The sequence below is a fragment of the Myripristis murdjan genome, chromosome 15, assembly GCF_902150065.1.
Source record: "Myripristis murdjan chromosome 15, fMyrMur1.1, whole genome shotgun sequence".
Classification (NCBI taxonomy): domain Eukaryota; kingdom Metazoa; phylum Chordata; class Actinopteri; order Holocentriformes; family Holocentridae; genus Myripristis; species Myripristis murdjan.
In genome coordinates this window covers 5,643,164-5,663,594 of record NC_043994.1, presented here as the reverse complement: position 1 = coordinate 5,663,594, position 20,431 = coordinate 5,643,164, and the positions used below count along the sequence as shown (strand labels likewise).

At 41.0% G+C, this 20,431-nt stretch overlaps 1 protein-coding gene across 1 annotated transcript in view; it reads left to right on the top strand.

Annotated features, from left to right (window-relative positions):
• atrnl1a (attractin-like 1a) overlaps positions 1 to 20,431 on the top strand; it is a 311,529-nt gene that overhangs the window by 90,148 nt on the left and 200,950 nt on the right. The window contains 4 exon segments of the mRNA XM_030071000.1: positions 1,574 to 1,761; positions 5,091 to 5,304; positions 7,101 to 7,292; positions 19,475 to 19,729. Of these exon segments, the coding sequence (XP_029926860.1) occupies positions 1,574 to 1,761; positions 5,091 to 5,304; positions 7,101 to 7,292; positions 19,475 to 19,729 (849 nt within the window).

Here is a 20,431-nt window from a genome sequence, read left to right as displayed (position 1 = left end):
GAGTAGAACAGAATAGAGCAGAATACATTTGTTGAAGAAAGTGTGAGGATAACAGTTGTGAGCGTGCGTGTGTGTGTGTGTGTGTGTGTGTGTGTGTGTGTGTGTGTGTGTGTGTATCAGTATCGCATGAACAAACAAAGCCTCTGTAGTGAAGTAAATTTGGAAACAATAGATTCTTGCGACGCAGTTGAACTGAGGTAATGGAAACTGGCTCCACCTCCGCCGCCGCTGTGGCCTTTCCTCTAGACACCATGTTATGACTAATTACTCCAAATGGCCTGACATGTTTATCTCTGCTTTTACACAAAGACCGAAACTTAATCCATCTGTTTGTTTTCATTCTCCCTCCTCCTCTCTCATTCTTTCTCTCTGTTTGCGCTGTCTGTTTCTTCTTGAAATAAGAAGGCGAACTCCAAAGAAAGTAGGTGTTTTCTTTCAGTGTGATGAAAAGGTTAGTGATGGAAACCATTATGGAGCTGTGAACGTAATCTGTGCCTGAGTCCAAAATAAACAGCGGGATTCAGTGGCGGCTGAGTGACTTGTTCCTTTCATCCTGGCTAATTGAATGGTCTCCCTATTAGCATAGCCACCAAGGAGAGGCTTCCAAGTGACCCTGATAACAATGATGTATGCGTGTCTCTTCCTCAACACATGAGTTTGCTTGCCTGTCTTATTCAAGCAGTATTAATAAAATCTTTCATCACCACAGATGCACCGTTTTCTTTATCCATATAAGGTTTGTACCATTTCTAACCCCTTTATAAACTCTGGAAATCTGATTTCAGCTCTGACGATCCATATAAAATCAGTACAAACCAAGAGAGCGGTTCTATGATCTAATATAAAAGAGTGAGTCAACAGTTACATCAGCTTGTTAAAGTTAATCCAGTGAGCTACATTAAGTATCGACCACATAAATCACAAGTATAACTTGCACAATATGCCTTTTCATTTTGTCTTGAATCTCAGACATTCTCTTCCTTTGTATCTGGCAGCGCAGCCGAGTTTCCAAGCCGTGATCACAAACTCCATATTTGTAATTTCATGTGCTTGTGCTGCCAGAGGCCTGGGCCTAAACAACCTCTGGCCGCCTCTTTACCTCGAAATAACATGCATCTCATCTGTGGACTGTGTGTAGATCTCATGTCACTGGATTATATTTATACCTGGTATCTTTGGTGAACATATTGAAATCTATTTTCTCAATCCTTCACCAAATTGCAGATTGTCATGCATGTCACCTCCTTTTGAAATGTGTACATCCTTTAAAATTGGTTGTCCTCCATCCACGAGTGTTGTGACAATCCATTTTTGACAAGCATGGCGCCATCTGAAGCGCCTTATGCCTTTTTATGTGTGATTTTCGGTTGGATCAGGGCGCGAAAATATATTTATGTCTACATTTACAGGTTGTTTGTAATGTGGCTGCCTCCGGAGGTGGTTTGGATGATCAGATCTTCAATGCATCTTGGGTGCATTTACACGTGGATTTTATGTTTGTGTGCTATCTGATCACCCCGACTGCCTGTTAATGCTAGGTTTAAAGGGTGTGTGTGTGTGTGTTTGTGTGCAGGCCAGCTGTGCGGGGAGGGCTGGCATCACGTCGGGGAGGCCTGCCTGAGGATCAACTCCAGCAGAGAGAGCTATGACAACGCCCAGCACTACTGCAAGAACCTGGGTGGAAATATTGCCTCACTGCTCACGGACAAACAGGTCGATTTTGTTCTGGAGGAGCTGCAGAAATACCAACTACAGGAAAAGGTAGGCGGTATTGTCCTAAAATAAACTTGGGGAACACTGTCCTCATAACTCACTGCTTCTCAAGCAGAACATATATCCATGGTATTCACACATTTATGGAGGGCTATTAATCATGCAAGTTTCATTTGATGTACCTGAAGAGCACTATCAGGTTGGTCTTAAATATAGAGTGCTGAAAAACCACCCCATGGTGCTTGCAAAGACATATAGATGTAGTTAATTAGCTGTTTTATTCGCATTCCCTGTTAATTAGCTTAGGACCATGAAAGTAATTTTGCATGTTAAGCATAATAGCTACAAAAAACTCTGCTAAACTTTTCTCAAAGCACGCCGGCGTATTTTAGAGCTCTGAAATCATTTTTCCTTCCTTTTATCCAGCCTTTGGTTTCCATCCATTCCACTATGATATGAAAATGAACTTTCAGACTTCAAATTTCCTTCACACCAGTATTCCATCACCATAATAAAGTCCTCCACATTAGTTTTCCTAAAAGCAGCAGCACTGTTGTGTTTTGATGACATGAAATTGGGCGGAGTGAAACGGTCTCTCTGCTGCAGAAAATAGTCCCCTGGGAAATTATCAGTCCCCAGCCAAATTCATATTTGAAAATGTTGGGATTTATACAGTATATGTATGAAATCTGTAGTACTCTGCATGATTTGTAGAATGGTTTGTTTCAATGTAAAATGTGGGCCAAACATTCAGAATCACTGGTATGGTCCTTTAATGTCAGCAAATGGTTGGCAAATGTAACTTGTAGCATTTTGCATAAATAAAACCACTGCTTATATAACTGTAATTTATTATAAAATGCCACAAAGTGATATATCATGATCATGAAAAGTTATAGCTATATATGTATCTGCACGTCGTTATATCAGCAGTGTGAGTAAAGTTATCGATAAAGAACCTGCTGTGTGATGCCATTAAAGTTAATTTACATACAAGATGAGGATTGTGAGAGCTGCTGTTTGTGAACCGTGTAGGCAAAGGTGAAAATTCCTCAGCAATATCACTTATCCACTTATATTTCCTTTAACCCTTAAACCTTAAACCCTGATTTTCCCCTGAATGCCTCTTAACGTAGCTTCAAAAAATAGATAAAAACTTTTGTATGACCAAGGCACATTCTGTACTTGCTGGCTGCAGTGCTTCAATGAAACTACATCACCCTTATATTGACTCAAACCCAGGACTCTATTGTTTTACAGCTGCAGAATTACATCAAAAAGAAAATATCTAGTTGTCTTGTGCATCATTTTAAACACATTACCCTGCAATTCAGCAGGACATATTTGCTTTCTTTCGAAACCCTTGAATCTCCAGTACAACTTCAAATAAAGTTTTGCGGGTTCAAACACAGCAGTATACTTTTGTGATGATGAATCCATTGATGGGACCGGCAAGGCAGAAGTGGTTAATTAGATTTTAGTCAATCTGATTTTGCAGAGATTAGATAGTAACAAGATATAGGGGTGTAAAATTCCCCACTAATGGATTTCTAATGTGACCTTGGCTGTTAAAAAATATATACACACTTCATCACACACGGCGGAGAGAGGCCCCTGCCACTGCCACCTGCTGAAAAATCCTCCCTGTGACATCACTGAGTGGACGTGGCCAGAGCTGCAGCACGCCTGACAGCTGCAACCGTGTGGAGGGCAATGCAGCAGCGTGGATGCACTCTTTAAAGACTAAAATGAAATATAGAATTCACACTTTGGCCACCACGAAGATGCCAGATACAAAGCTCGGCTTACTCATCACTTTCCAGCGCAGGTAACCCAAAGCGACTGGCAGGCACGGCACCAGTGATTCTGAGCCATCCTGCGCTTCCCTGAATGAGGCCTTTTCAGCGAAGCAGCTGGAGGCACGTGCTTGGGGTTTGTCTGACAGATCAATCACCACCACACGGACTGAAATATCGCCGTGTAATGTTTACGCAAAAATCCCATTTGAGAAACCGGAGTGTCAGACTTGCTTGGAAAACTCACACTCGCACAAACACACATACTTTTTTGATAAATGTGCAGTGTCAGGAGGAGCAAAAGCAAATATTTGATGACTTTAATTGAAAGAACGTGTAGCTCTCTCCCTCTCTCCCTCTCTCCCTCTCACCCTCCCTCCCACTCACCCTCTCCCTCTCTCTCTCTTTCTCACTCGCTGGGTGGAGAATCGCAGAAGTGCCTGTCTGTTTTTGAAGATAAACTCCTTTTTTTTTTTTTTTTTTTTTAAAAATAAAACCTACCTTTGATGCTTTTGTGCGACGATGATGCTAAAGCTTTTCTGTTGTCATTCCACCCTAAGAAGCCTGATATTCTCCAAACCGACAATCAGCACAATTTTACTTTCTTCTCAAGAATTCAATTATTTCTCTCCCCACCCAGATAGCAAGGAATTTTCAGCAGAGATGCTGAGCAAAAAAATGCATTTAGGTACATGTGCAAGCAAACACGCACACACACACACACACACGCACACACACACTTTATGTGTACACACAAATGCCTACACATGTAAACACACACGGGTACACACAGCCGCAATTATGAGCCAGTATTACAAATTTCCTCTCTCTCTCTCTCTCTCTCTCTCTCTCTCTCTCTCTCTCTCTCTCTCTCTCTCTCTCTCTCCCCAAAAGCTCAAACTGTATCTCTTTGTATATTTTTATACCATGTACTGTATCGCAGATAATGAATTTTTATGGATTCCTTCCAGGTAAACCTCTCACAGACATGATGGGCCATTGCTAAATAACTCAAGCCCTCACACATTTACCAAGCTGCACTTAAGCAGATTGCCATAATTACAGCGCCTTTATGAGTTTGTGCTGCCTTGGAGTTGAAAGTGCCTAATTCTACATCATTTACACTAAGGTTTGAGTTAGGATCCAGTTTCCATATACAGTGAAATATTTATGTACGCATATGTTTATGCTAATTTATGTTTATTTATGTCTGGAGATTTTTTTCAGTGCTATCCAGGTTTGTGACTTTTCATTTGCTAGAAGGAGAGTGACGTTTTTGGCAGCTTCACCAAGCCTAAGCATTGGTGTTATTATTTTTGTCGTGTTTTGTTTCTTCTCATAAATCTACCCTGAGATCCAGGAATTACAGCTATATTGATATTTCAACCAAAATGTGTAGGATTTTTACAGTGCAGCCCATTCCGTTCAAATGCCAAAAACAGCAGTGTGCAGAGTGACGTTAGAGCACTAAGACATCAAATTACAGGAATAGGACAAGACAGAAAATGACAGAAAGACCGGAAGTTAGCAATTTTTCTAATTTTCTCGTCTTGTGTGTCTGTGTTTGTCTGTGGCCTGCAGAGGTTATCTCCATGGGTGGGCCTGAGGAAGATCAACGTTTCGTACTGGGGCTGGGAGGACACCTCTCCCTTCACCAACACCAGCCTGCGCTGGCTGCCTGGAGAGCCGAGTGACTCGGGCTTCTGTGCCTACCTGGAGCGGGTGCAGGTGGCTGGCCTCAAAGCCAACCCCTGCACCGCCACCACCGATGGCCTGATCTGTGAAAAACCTGCTGGTGAGATGGACAGAAGAAGTGATTAGATGAGGGCGGAATACAGAGTAGAGAGAAGCCACATTGGAGCAAATCTTCAGGTCGTGTCATTTAGGTCAAAACACACCTTATGTTACTTTATTATCCCATCTTTTGTATGGAGGTTCCTCGCTCACAGAATATTTGGTGACGCTTCATTTTAATGTACATTGAATTTCATGGAAAGCAGGTGATAATTAGCAAGTAGCATATTTGAAATGTTTTTGAAATTATTCCCAAATAACATTTGTCTCAAAACTGATTGAAACACAGAACTTTCACTGTTACTGTGTCATCAGACTCATTCTGAACATAATAAATGATGTTGCAGATCAAATTTATCATTTTATTTTATGGTTTTCTTGTAGGAACTCCAAGACAACTAAGCTGCACAGAGCTGAAGTTGCATTCAAGTTGCACAAGGAAAGACAGTCTTTGGATGATATTCTGTTAATTAAATGCCCAGCAGCAACCCTGGATGCATTTTTATGATCTAACAGATTTAGAATGAATTTCTGGTACAGTAAAAGTTTGGGTTTTCAGTATATGTTAATCGCTAATTATCACCGATAATTCATGGCCCACTAAAAGGAAGTGTTGCCAAACAGTCTGTTGTTAACATATTTCTGAACATTTTATGTTGTAAAGGAACACAAGCCTTTACTATCAGGACTGCAGGTTTTGAAATTAGTATCAAAACATGTTTTTTGCTGAAATGGAATGATTGCAAGTTCAGATGCAACTTTCCACATGCGTCTGAGCTGTGCATGATGCACAATGCATCTCGTGATTATGGCTCTGTGTTTTGATATCCATAATTTTAATCAATCTAGTAGCTCAAGTTTTATTTTTTGACTAAGAAGGCCAAGATATAAGGCTATATAGTGATGATAGTGAACATTGAACATTTCAAGACATAATCTGAATGCCTCTCATTCAGCTCGTCACAGAATATGAAGTAGGGTGAGAGGCTGTGTGGATAACCATCATTCTGTTACTGTGTTAATGTAACTGGTCTTAACTACCACATAACTGAATGCACTTAAATTTATAATGGAAGCGTTTGTTTCCATATTGCATTTTAGAAAAATTTTGCCACTTGAATATCAATATTTGAATTCTGTATTCAAATATTTCTAAATGTTTTGAGTGCAGTGGTCTTGCAATTTTCTCATAATTACAATTAATTAATTAATTAATTTAGTTATTTATTTATTGTCCAAATGAGCCTCTGTGTTTTGGAATTAAACTAAGATTCGATCGATGTGGCTTCTTGAAGTTATTTATCGACATTTTTGTCCTGAGGCTGCTGAAACTTTTTAAATTTGATTATAAATGTGGATGTTTTTTAATGTATATAATATCAAAAGGATTCAATCTTTTACCAAGAAATGTATTAACGATGGATTCAAACACCACAAAAAAAATAGCATTTTGATGATCTTGCCGAACTAAAACTCCCCAATGAAATGCATACAAATGAAATACCTGAAAGCTTTGCAGGTCCTTTAAGGCAGTGGGACCCATCACACTTAATTACTAGGGACAAATCTGGGAAACATTAATGTCTTTAAATGAAGAATTAATTAAAACATTATTGAACAACCAAATGAATCAATACAATGTACAAAGATGATATATTATCATTTACAGCCTGTCAGGGAGAGGAACCCTTTAATCAAACACTTAAGGGCTTTACTTTACCTCATGTTACCTCCTCCTCTACTCTCTGCTGACATCTAAACTTTCCCCCCGCCCCATCAACCTCTCCCATTCCTCAGTGAGTCCGCTGAGCCAGAGCGCCCGTCCTTGCAAGACGCCCTGCGCGCTGCGTACCAGCTGTGCCAACTGCACCAGCCAGGCCATGGAGTGCATGTGGTGCAGCAGCACCCAGCGCTGCGTGGACTCCTCGGCCTACGTCATCTCCTTCCCCTACGGCCAGTGTCTGGAGTGGCAGACCCAGGACTGTATCGGTGAGAGGGCTGGGAACGAAAGGGGGGGCGGGGTGCTGGGTGTAGGAGGGGGCTTGGTTTGGGGACTTGGGGATTGTAAAGGGTCAGATCGGGTTAGTGTTTTTGGTGTGTGTGAACGAGAATAGAGAGGAAGACAGTGAGACAGATATAGATGGATACTCAAAAATACTGTAGTCCCTCTCCTGCTAAAAATCAATTGTACTCTTTTTGCGATGACCTTTCACTGCGTGAATAGACTACTTTGTGTGAACAGAGAGTCATTATAGACCTCTATTGATCTCTCTCTTATCAGCAGTCAGGTCTCTCTCTCTCTCTCTCTCTCTCCACACACACACACAGACAAACACATGCTCAAACACTGCACCCTTGCCACCTCACCCGTTGGGCGAGCAATCGATCACCTATACAGACATGAGACTGACTCGATGTGAAGTCGCTGCTTCTGCGTACACCACCGCGGAGATGCTGGAAGCATCTGATTTGCTCTCCTGCTCCTCCCTCTGAGCCATGCACTGAGAAAAACTGTGGCTCTGTGAGAATATGTGTGCTTGGATGTGTGTGTGAGAGAGCGAAAGAGAGATAGAGATCAGGATTTTAGATCTGGGCATAGCATCAGGGAACAGGGCTGACTTTGATATCCGAATAGAGATTATGAATAATATACAGTGTATTTTCCACCCTGATCAATGGATGTTGAATGTACAAAGTCTGGACTGTTGAACATGGATTGGTTCTATTGACCCAAGGCATCTAAAGATGGAATTCACTGAGTTAACCGGCTGAAGTTGGGTTCTTACAGCACCATGGTTCTCCCTTGTACTTCTCCTTTGAATTTTTCCATTTTAGCGGCTGATGTTTCCTACTGCAGCAAATTCCCCCTGTGCTTCACTACATTTGTGTGAGAGCCACACTTACTAATTACTAGGAGGAAGAGTTTGCATACTAAACAAACAGTGTTCCTGGAAATTATGCGTTTACAAAAAATACTGTGTGAAAACATTTTTTTTTTCCTGTGGAAATTGTTTTCCCCAAAAGGACACATCCCTTGTTACCACATAAAAACGCAGGCTGATCAGAATTTTAATGGACTTTATTTTACTCCTAATTGAAAAAATTTTCCACCAGTTCTGCTGCATGAGTCAAAAATTATGAAATTTTGAGCCATTTGTAGCACGGTTTGTGACTACAGTGTTACCATAAGTCACATTATACAGGAAACAGGAATTGTTTTTGCAGTTATTTACCAAAGACATCTGATTTGGATTTTTAGTATTTCCAGAGATACTTATAACCTTTTATAAGTATCTCTGGAAATAAGATGGAGCAGTCGATGCTATCTTCGAAAAGCCCCAGGGCAGCACATTCATAACGAACAAGACCAGACCCCTGTCTCTTTGAATCGAGTGCCACTTAGATGTAATGTTCAGGCGTACATATTGTCATTCGCTTTTCATATTTAGGGGCACTGTCAAAGTCTATGCAAAACTAAGTGATATAGATATATTTTTCTGTATGATTTACCTGCCAAAACAGTATTTTTCACTCACTGATGCTTGTATGCATGTGCTATACACACACAGCAAGATTAACACATTTTGCTTTGCGGTTGCCATGGCAACGGTCATGTTTACAGTTGTCAAGCGGTCGCGAAAAAGAAGAAAAAAAAAACGTCAAATGTCAAACTGTAACTAAAAATGAAAAATTGTAAACTGACAAAGTGCGTCATCTCCTTTTATAATCCTAAATATCTCTGGTATTTGTGGTCTAACTGCTTTGTGGCAAATCAGCCTGAACAGAATGCTGCCATGACAGACATAGTGACTTCACCTTTTTTTTTAAAGGATCGTAAACAACTATGGCGATGGCGTCTTAGGGCAATTGTAAGGAAAAAATTGTTTAAGCCCAGAATCACAATATTGTGTTCTTCTGAATCGGCTCAATCGGAAAAGTCACAGCAATGTCTCTTCAAAGTCCAGATGTTGATGAGAATATTGTAAATACTGTGAAAAAATGTTTTTTTTTTTTTTTTCATAAATTTGCGACTTTATAATTTCAGAATTTAAATGTTTTTTCCTCATAAATCTGCTATTTTCTTCCTCATAAATTTATGACGTTAATCTTGAAAATAATGAGTTTTTTTTTCTCTGAATATTGCTCCCTGGTGCTGTAATTTTTTTCTTCCTTCAGTGGCCTTAATATGCCATCATAACCAACAGAGGCTGTGTTTAGATAAATCAGAAACAGTTTGCAGCGCAACAAGTGTCAGGTAAATAAAAACTGCTAAAATACAATATTTCCCTCTTTTGCAAACTGCTATTTCCTGCTAATACTAACTGAGGCCTGTCAGCAATTTTGGTGTTACATGTGGAGTGTAAACCATATTTTACCAAGTCAGACTTTGACCCATGTTGGACCATCGTTTCTAAGCTAAGCGCTCTAGGCTGAGCCATATCAGGTTGTGTAAAACTGCACAAAATGACCCTATAAGGCCTGTTTCCCCATGGCATTACTTTGTTGCTGCTGTTTTGTGTTTTTCTACAAAGTGTGTTTCACTAATTTTCAATGTGTTGCAAAGTGCCATTGTTTCGTCTCAGGACAAGTTGGAAAATTGCTTTTAAAAATAGCTCTCCGACTTTTGTCTTGTGCTCAGTGATTATTATTCCTTGCTGGTCCCAGTTGTCTATAGGTGCAGACAGCTCTCCAGCCCACTCTTACCATGCCAAGATTGTTTCCTCCTCTTTCATTTTACCTTTAGTGCTTACTTAATGGTGCCTTTTCCCCCATCTCCCTTTCTCTTTTATTATTCATATCTCAGTTTGGAGGCAGAAGGTGTGTAGGAGGCTTTTGTTCTGCTCCTTTTTACCTTTCCTGCTCACAACGCGACAGTGTACGCTATGACACCATGCGAGGATATTTTATTCTCGGGCCGTTCAGACACTGTTGCTCTTTTACTTTCCGTTACCCTCTGTTTGCTGTTTGCTGCTTAACTGGATGCTTCCTCTCTCTTGTTTATGCATGCATCATGTCTTGTTTTGGAAGCCACGCTGGCGGCACTGCAGGCTGAAGGATGCTTGACCACAACTGTGCCAACTTTTTTTTTTTTTTTTTTTTCCTTTAGAGAAGTATTGCTGGTCCCTGGATATGATCTGAACTGGGTCATTTCTTTATCAGATTACTTTGGCCCACAGCTTCGTGTATATCATTCTGTATATCAGGCTGGAGGCGTAGCACACCACCCTTCAGGACTTCTGGAAATAATTAGGTCCAGTGTTGCCCTCGCAGTCCAATGTTGAAGTTTTGTGTTCTCTTGAGCTGCCTCTTTGAAAAACAGATTTTTTTGATCCCAACCTAATTGTAATGTACTCTGCTCTCCTCATATTGTGGAGGAAAAAACCCAAAATATTTTTGGCGTATGTGGAAGTCTTCACTCTTCATACAGCCCGTTACCTTTTAAGCGTGTACAGCGTTTGGTCCTTACAGTACAGTATGTCATGCAGCTGTCAGAATATGGCAATGGAAATGGCGTGTAAACAAACTTTAGAGTTTATTTTTAACTTTCCTAGCTGTTGTCAGCTCAGCAGTGCTTTTCTGTGTGTAGCGTGCGAGGTCAGTGCTTGGTTTCTGCTGCTGTGTTTCTGCAGTTCCTTTTAGTGCTGCAGACAGGGCTTTATGGATGTAAATACAGCAGTAGTTTCATATTAGGATACATAAAGGTACCACTTTACAATAAGAGTACCAAAAAAATTTACAAATGGTTTATAATTAGGTCATTAATTAACCCTTATATGGTATTCGTTTTTTGTTACACAGGGAGTCCTGCTGGGTCTGGTGGACCCGTTGCATTTTGGGGCTTTTAATTCAACATAATCAAACCTTTTTTTGTTAAAATACTCAGCAGATTTTTACTTCATCCCAATTGCAATATAAACAATACATATGTTAAATTTGTTTCCTTTACCTTTGTAAAATCACATTTATGAATAGAAATAACACTCGTTTTTTAAATTAAAATGCAATAAGAAAATCCATCATAAAACAGGCATAACTAGAAAATAATCAGCAAATGTACAAATGAAGGAAGTTTTTTCATAACCAGTGTTTTATTTGAATTTCATTATAAACGGAACTTAACATTTACACATAAAATCTGAACAACACATTAGCCCAATTGAATACGGCCATTTCATAACAAACTATGCGATACAATAGGTGCAGAGTTTCACAGTGTGTGCACTGCAAATGTATTTCTTGCCCTGGGTGCATGTATATTGTGTTTTCCTGTCCATCTTGGGTCCACACACCTCACAGCGCTTCTTTTTGTTGCTGGCCACGGTCTAGAATAATGAAAAGATAAAGATATTTACTAACACTCGTCTTTCTCAGAAACATGAATTATACTGCAACAGCATCAAACACTTACCTCAGGCTCTGCAGATGGTGGTTCTGCAGTTTGGCAGGATGTGGCATGATCATCTTCCCCTTGAATCCTCTTCACAATGGCTGCAGAGACTGGGGTTCTTGGAAGATTTTGCCTTCTTTTTATTTGAGGTCTCACCAATGTTTTCCACAGTTCCTCAAGAAAGAGACACCTTTTCTGCAGCTTTCCCCCATTCCACCCTGGGTTCAGTGACATCCAAATGACGAAGGCGTTGTATGCAGAGATGTCCAGCATATCAAAAAATATCACCAAAGGCCATCGTAAGGTCTTCCTTTTGCAGCTGTAAGCAGTCACCAGCTTATCGAGGTTGTCCACCCCTCCTTTTGTGGCATTGTAGTCCATGATCATTTCGGGCTTTTGATGCTCCGGGCCACAGAGTCGCCCGTCCCTGTGCAGTGTACTCATGAGCACCACATTTTTCCCTTTCTTTGGTACATACGATACCAGGGTTGTGTCAGCAGTGTACACAAACTTTGATGACTGGACAGGCCTGTGCTCTGTTTTCAGCAGCTGGGGAGGGAGCTCAGACCTGTTTTTGCATACTGTTCCCACCATAGTCAGCTTCCGCTTCAGCAGCTCCTGTCCCAGCTCGTGAGATGTGAAAAAATTGTCGCATGTGATGTTGTGTCCAGATAGTCCCTGAACCATGTCGAGGACCACTCTCATGCCTTGATTTTTCTCAGGGGCTCCTCCATGGCGCTTCCCTGTGTAGACTTGTAAGTTCCATGCATAAGAGGAAGCAGCATCACAGGCAGCCCAAATCTTTATACCATACTTGGCAGGCTTAGAGGGTATATACTGCCGAAATGGGCAGTGGCCCCGAAATGGCATCAGCTGCTCATCAATGATGACATTGGGCCCAGGGTTGTAAAACAGGGGGAGCCGCGCCACCCACTTGTCCCACACAGTCCTGATGGCAGCTAGCTTGTCTCTCTGCCGTCGAGCTGGTCTGTCATCTCGGTTATCAAAACGGAGTGTCCTGGAAATTATTTGGATAGTTTTCAGGGACGTTGTTGCCCGGAAAAGTTCTCTGCCTTTTCTTCATCCCACAAGGATTCTGTGGCCTCCCCTTTGGACCTGAAAACACCAGCAAGGATAAGGACCCCAAAGTAAGCATCCAAATCAGTTTCATCCATAACCTTCCACCTCTCTCCAAAAACTCTGTTTCCCTCTAAATTGGTGCAATCCAGGACGATTATCTTGATAGGGTATGGCATGAAAAGGTCAAAAGAAGACTTGATGTCTTGTGCATGAGTGACTGTCAAGCGTGTAGGTCCTGGTATCATGTGAATCACATTGGCAGCTATGTGGGGCGGTTCACTTCTTGAGAATGAAGACCATTCAATTCTGCCGTTTCTTGACATCCATATGTCTCAGGACCTGAGGTACGCTTTCGTACGCTTTCGTCTCATCCTCCTCTTCAAACTCACTGTCAGACTCAGAATTTTCAGAAATATGATCCTCATATTCTGAAACTTCCTCCTCTGCATCATCATCATCAAAACCTTCTCTCTCTTCCAATATCATTTGTAAGGCAGTCTGAACAGAAAATCGTGGTGCCATACCACTTGATAAGTTGTGGTATGGCACCACACTGACAGAGCTATTCATAGTGTCAGGTCCCCGAGATTGGTTCCCGCAAGACAGAGGGTGAAATGTGTGGGAATGTGGGTGCAGTCATTGAAATTTTTTTCTGATTTATGTTCCTCACAGAAAATGAGCCAAGGCCATTAAATATTAGTTTGAAAAAATAATTATTTGTATTATTTTTCTTAAGCTAAAAACTGAAAACGGGTCCCACAGACCCGAATACCTTATAAGGGTTAAGTTCCAAATACTTGATAAATCATTAATAAGCAATTATAGCAATTATTATAACACAGTTTTCATGTATCCGTGCAGGCTCACTATTTGGCAGAATCAAGTAAAGTAAGCTAAGCAACTAGCAAGATGTGAGATTCAGCAGATTACATGCAGTGCAGCAGTAACTTGATCTTGCCAAATGGTGAGCCTGCACTGATGTATGAAAACTGTTATAACTTCTTTATAATTGTTTTTTTTTTTCATGATTTATGAAGGGTTTAGTTAATTATAAACCATTCATAAACCTTTAACAGTACTCTTATTATAAAGTGACACCAAGATAAAAACTGTAGAATTATCTTAGCAAGCATACAGTAAAAACTGGGACCTGGGGGACCAGTGGCCCCCAGGCAAGATATAGCCCGTTTTATATTCTCTGTGGCCCCCCAGACACTACCTGCAAATCAGTTACATATCTCCGAACCATACACATATATCTGTGCTGAGCTGCTTTACAACATCTGAACTTCATCCTGTATGTCTTGGATACATTTTTATGTTATCTTATGTTAAGTTTCTTGCACACGTGCGTGCTGTGATTGTGTTCTGCCGACGGTCTTTGCACCATGGCCTCGGGATAGCCAACGTCAAGCTAATAACAAGCTAACAAGCTGCGAAATGTCTCTGTCAAAGCCAAAGAAACATAAAGTTGATGTTGAACATTGCCAGTTCCAGAGGGAATGGCATCCCTATGTGTAGCCTGGACACTGAGCAGCCAGATGCTTGTGACTCATTTATTCCATGTAGTGATATATTTATTAGCTCTATCCTCAGTTATTTATAGCCATTAATGGACAAAATATCGTGTGTGGCCCCTGTACCCCCGGTGATTTTCAGATTTGGCCCCCTTGCCATTGAAGTTGAATAGCCCTGCTTTACAGTATATTATTGCACTGAATTTTACCTCATACCTCATACTACAATTATATTACAATTTTCCAACTGCAGTTCATCAGTAAATATTTAATTAAAGATTGTCTCCATCGGCTGTCCATAAGGTGAAATAAGGTGTGTTGGTTAGGACTTTAACAGGTCAGTGAATGCAGTCAGATTATGGTTTAACATTGGCTACAATCCATGAAGCACACACACACACACACACACACACAAACACACCACTAACCACAGCGGGAGACCAGATGATAGTTGTGTTGTTGTTGCTGTTACTGGTTTTGCTGCCGAGAGAAATAGGCTTATTTTTCTCAAGCTATCTGCACAAGGACTGTGTGTGTGCGTGTGTGTGCGCGTGCGTGTGTGTGTGTGTGTGTGTGTGTGTGTGTGTGTGTGTTTGTGCCCACCATCTCGACTGTATTGTAGCTTCACATGCTTGGGGAAAGCCAAAGAGGGAAGACAGCTTATGGCTTTTACACTTGATGTATAATGTACGCAGCCTCACAGATGCGGATGCTGCTGGGTTCAGCAATGCTAACTGTCAATGGTGATGCCACTGTGGAGGCAAATGGATTACACAAGATGAAGCCAGGCGATACGTGCTATCCAGGGACAGCGAATATCAAGCCGATGTGATGAACAGAATATGGCTCTAAGAAGATTGTGCTGAGAGAATTTTTGATAAGATGAAAACTCCCCCAGCAGACACAAGCAAACCTTTTATTTACTACAACAAGATAGCCTTAAGTCCTCAGAACATTTGTCATCCGATCTGTTTACTTAAGTTATTCTCCAGGCTGCGTCTGTCGTCCCAGCGCCGAACAACTCGCCGACAATGAATTAACCCCCGTCAATGAAGACGGCTAATGTTGGGTTTGCAATAAAGTTGTATATCTTGGCTGGCTTTTGGAAAGAACGCGAGGTATGGCTGTTAAGCTGTCATGGAAATGTGTACTTGTGGTTATTGTATTTATGACACAAAAAGTGGATGTCCTCCGTATTTTATTCCCACCCACGGAAGGAGCCGATGCCGAAGAAACGTCGTGCTTAATGTTTCGTGATGACAGAACTCCAACTCGTTATGGTTTTCATTCTCCAATAGATGACAGCTACTTCAGAAAGTTTCTGATGTGTTGCAGCTCTGGCTAAGACACAAACCCATATCCTCTTGGATTTGACCCATTTGCATCTATTCCCATTCATTCTGATTTGCACAAAAACCTATAGGTATGCCACCGGCAAAGAAAAAGATGTGTATCGAGAAATATGATTTAGCATATCCTGCATTTCAAAATGTCACATCATCCCATTTTGCTTGTCTGAATTGCATTAACCTGTAGTAGCTCTAGTTTATGGACATATACCTTTAAAGCATCTGTTGATGTATTATGGAAGTCACTCTGTCAGGTAGCCTGACATGCTTTGTATGAAATTCTTCAGAAATCACCTATTTTCATACACTTTTTTTTTTTTTAACTTGCACTGTGGTGTATTGTAATGAGGAAAAAAAAATCATTTATATTTTGTTCTTCTCTCTCTAAAGCTCAGCATCATCTCCTGTTGTCAGTTTTTTTTTTTTTTAATAGTGTTTACTTTGCTGCCAAACAGAGTGAGGACAAAATAATCACTCCTTTCTGAAGAAATTACAGGAGCATTAACCAAACATTTAAGTGCAGCAATTTTGCTGCATAAATCACTGTCATTTTCAACCCTGACAATATCTGCACAGGAAAAACACCTGGCAGTCATTAGTCAGTCACCAGCTCCAGCTCTGCGCCGTGATTAGATCGCATGTTAGACTTGATCATTCAATGTGTTTTCCATCCCCATGGGAAATGCAGGTACAATCCAAAAGGACGTTTTCCGTGGAAATAGCCTTGAGCTAAAGTCTTGTAATAGGAGGAAGGTACAGCTAACATCTTTTGGTCCTGTTAGCAAAAGCTAGAGCCTTGCAAACCCTGCAGGCACACACATGTGCCTCTACTCTCTCCCCTCTCTCTCTACCCTGAGTCCTTAAGCCTACACGAGGCAATAACCTCCCATAATTTATTCCATATGGAACACAGATGAAGCCAGGCAATTGGAAATGCTATTAAAAAACAGGCATAGTCATAGAAAACATAACAGGTAAATTATATTATCTACACAAACCACGGTTAAGTAAATGCACATCTGAGGATTCAACGTTCAGAATCCATATGGAAGATGTTTAGCCTGGCTTCATCTCACTTTCCTATGAGCTACTTATACGCATGCTATTATTTTGTGTCCCTGGCTGCTTTAACTTGACTTGAAGGGGTGCAAAATGGGTGCAAATAGGATGTGTTAAATCAAAGAGAAGCCAAAAAAATAAAATAAATAAATAAAAAATTCTCTGTTGTAAAGGGAATGTTGAGGTTTGGGATGAGCTGTGCGGGGGTTAACAGGAGGGGCGTGTTGAAATATGAAGCATATTTTCAGAGTGATAAACACACATGAAGGCTGGGTATATTTTTATTGGATGTTAAACTCTGCTCTTCGGTATGTAAATACACGCTTTTGCAGCCGAAGAATCCCCACTGCGTTGTGGATTAGGGATATTCTGGTGGTGAACCGTCTCTCTTTGAACTATTGACTAGAGTGGAGATCCACAGTTGTCAGAGGGAAAGAAGAGAACGGGGGGGAAAAGAGAGGAAAAGATGAGGCGAGAAAATGAGGGGAGGTGAAAGTACAAAAACCCAGACAGAAGAACACAGCGGGGGAAAGGAGAAGAGAGGAGAAAATGGGAAAAAAAGAGGGGAGGAGGGTGTACAATGGAAATAAGTCTCTAACTTTATGGCGCTGTAGTAAGTGTGTTTTTAAAGTAATCAGAAAAAGTCAAATCAAGTGAAACAGGCAGAAAGTGAGGAGGGGGAGAGGAGAGGAGGGGAGCACCAGTGAACGAGAGCATGAGGGTTCGATGGCTTAGTGAATGAAATGAGAAAGAAAGGCAGAAATGGAGCATAAAAGGTGGAAGAGAAGAGATAAAGGGCAAGGGAATCTGAGAAGGAGAGAAAGAGAGGGAGAAAGTTTGTAATTATAAAGAGAGAACAAATGAATCAGCACTGCTACAGTTGAATAATGCAACAGGGGCGCATTCACACACACACACACACACAAACAGGACAAGGAGTGTATTTCAAGCAGAGGTAGCTAGCAGGGAGAGAGAAAGAGATACAGGTTCAGCGAGAACATCTGTGGCTTATGGAAATGGCTTGCGTTCAAACGAGAAACAACTTCTGGTGAAAATGCTAATTTTACTTGACGCCGCGTTTGAGTCATCTTGCTCGGCTATAAGAAACAACACCTTGGATAACTTCTGTCAACCTTTTGGTCTGTTGTGTACACGCCAAGATACCCGGGGTGTAATACCTCTCTCTCTCTCTCTCTCTCTCTCTCTCTCTCTCTCTCTCTCTCTCTCTCTCTCCCTCTCTCTCTCTCTTTCTCTCTCTCTCTCTCTCGGAGACTGTGCATTGCCGCTCTCACTTTGTAGACTAAAATTTATTATGACAGGAGGAAGGGTTGATGTTGAGAACGATGGAGAGAGAGCAAAACAGAGCAAAAGGTACAAAACAAGTTGTAAAGTTAACTTTGTCAGGCTAGCTTCTCTGGAAATGTTGATTTTTTTTTTTTTTTTTTTTTTTTTTTAAATTCTCCTCACCTGTGTCTGTTCTCTGGCACATTCTGTGAAAATACCATTTCAGTATGGAGATTTTTTGTTTTGTTTTGTTTTGTTTTATTTTGTAAGCACCGAATGCCATACTATAAAAAAGTGTCATTTTTAATTTGCACCAGTAAACCATTTTTGAATGTCACGTCTCACTTTATGAATACAAATGCATTTCTCAACACATGGGGACGGTGTAGGAAAAGGAAAAGTCAATTTCTTCATAAATGCTGAGGGTCAAACAAAAGGTGACAAGTGGATACCCAAAGTATATGAACAGAGGTGCGGTGTGTTTGAGAATACACAGCGGTTAAAAATATATCACACAACATAAGGACAGAATATGGTCACTTTCAGACTATGAAATAGTATTTTGTTGAGGATGATTAGAATATGATATAGGTTATATGGAAGGAGACCTGGACATGTTCAGAATGGGATATGCAACATTTTTGTCGCTTTCTTGATTTATCTATGTATTTCTCAGTTTATTTACTTATTTACCTATTATATTGTGACTAATTTGTACACTGTATTTATATATAGATACTGATAAAGATGCAAAATGGTACCTACCATCATGCACATACATTTCTGTAAACCACTAAATCAGTCTATCGGACTGTTTTGGGAGTGTGGAGGTTAGATTGTCATAGTTGTAATCAATCAAATGCCACAATGTAAAAGCCCATATAGTAGGCGTTGTCGACCATTCGTTCCATACCATGACTAATGCAGAAGCCTGGCTGGATTAACGCACACTTCAAACTTGGTGAAAAATTGGTCACAACGTGAACTGATGAAGAAGAGCATGGTCAAAATAACATTTTTAACCAAGCCTCACATTTTCCATCAGCTCCTCCGAAATTCAACTGTACTTTGCGCCAGATAACCTTTGCCCTCTCACATGAGCTCAAATGACATTAGACACATCCATAACTCAAAATCATTAATGATACTGATCCAAGAAATAAATCTCAGCATCATAATATAATACTGTTATTGGTTGTTAAAAAAATGAATCTTAATTATGTTGAATGTAAATGGCTTAAACAAAGGCAGCTATGTAGATTCGGCAAATATCAAGGAAAAAAAGTACCACTTCTCCTCGCTTGTACTCGGGAATATTAGGTGTTATTTCCTGTTGTATTAAACAAACATCACTGGACAAATTATCTTTGTGTTTATATTTGTGGATGAGACAGTATTTGGTTATGTGTTGTGACAGACAAAGCAAACCGGTTTTTCTCTCTCATTTCACCTCTTGGCCCTTGCTTTTTTCTCTCTTTCTCTTTTCCTCTCCAGCCCAGAACTGCTCAGGCCTCAGGACCTGCGTGGAGTGCCTTGGCCAGGCGGAGTGCGGCTGGTGTGGGGACCCCAGTGACACCGGCAGGGGGGTCTGCATCGAGGGCTCTTACCGAGGGCCCCTGAAGCCCGCTAATGCCAGAGCCGGGGCCCGAGACCGAGAGAGAGACAGGCTGCGGGACAGGGACATGGTGCTGGACCAGACTCTCTGTTCAGCTGATAGAGGCTACAACTGGGCCTTCATCCAGTGCCCCGGTAAGCACACCGCTGGGCCAGGTCACTGCTCAACATGTTCTGCTGGCTACATGCACAAAGTTGACATGGCCGGCTAATGGCCACAGACACATGAAGGTTTCTTTCAGGTTAAGCTGTTTACATGCATCTTTGACACTGTGTGCTTGAGTTTCCCTGTTGCTATGAATAAACCATCTAACAGAATGGTACTGCCTGCCTGTGGTGTCCTGTCCACAGCTACTGAATAAAAATAAGTATGAGAGGATGCACTGGCCTTCTATTTCCTCTGTCTTTGACTGAGTTATAGTAGGTTACTGCTAACATGGTAGTGATAATACTAGGTACTCTTAACCAAAATGCTTTTTGTTGACCGTGTGCAAGTCTGAGGTAGTGCAAATGGTGTAAACCAAAAACAAAACAAGTTGAGAGATACTTGCCTGCCACAGGAACCTTTTCAAAACCGAAATCCATAACTGTGTATTTGAAAGTTAAACAGCATGGGATAATGTGAATATGACAGTTAGCTCACAGTAACTTAATGCACATGCTGCCAGCACTGTCACTCAGCTTGTCCAAACACTAGTGCTTGCTGTATCTGTGTGCATCTGGAGTGATTGTGGTTCAGTAATGTGCTTTGTCGTGTAAGAGCTTGGCTTTCAATAGACTTTATCGGCACCGTCAGTCAGAACAAGTTAAAGTGATGCTCTTGACATCCGCAGTGCC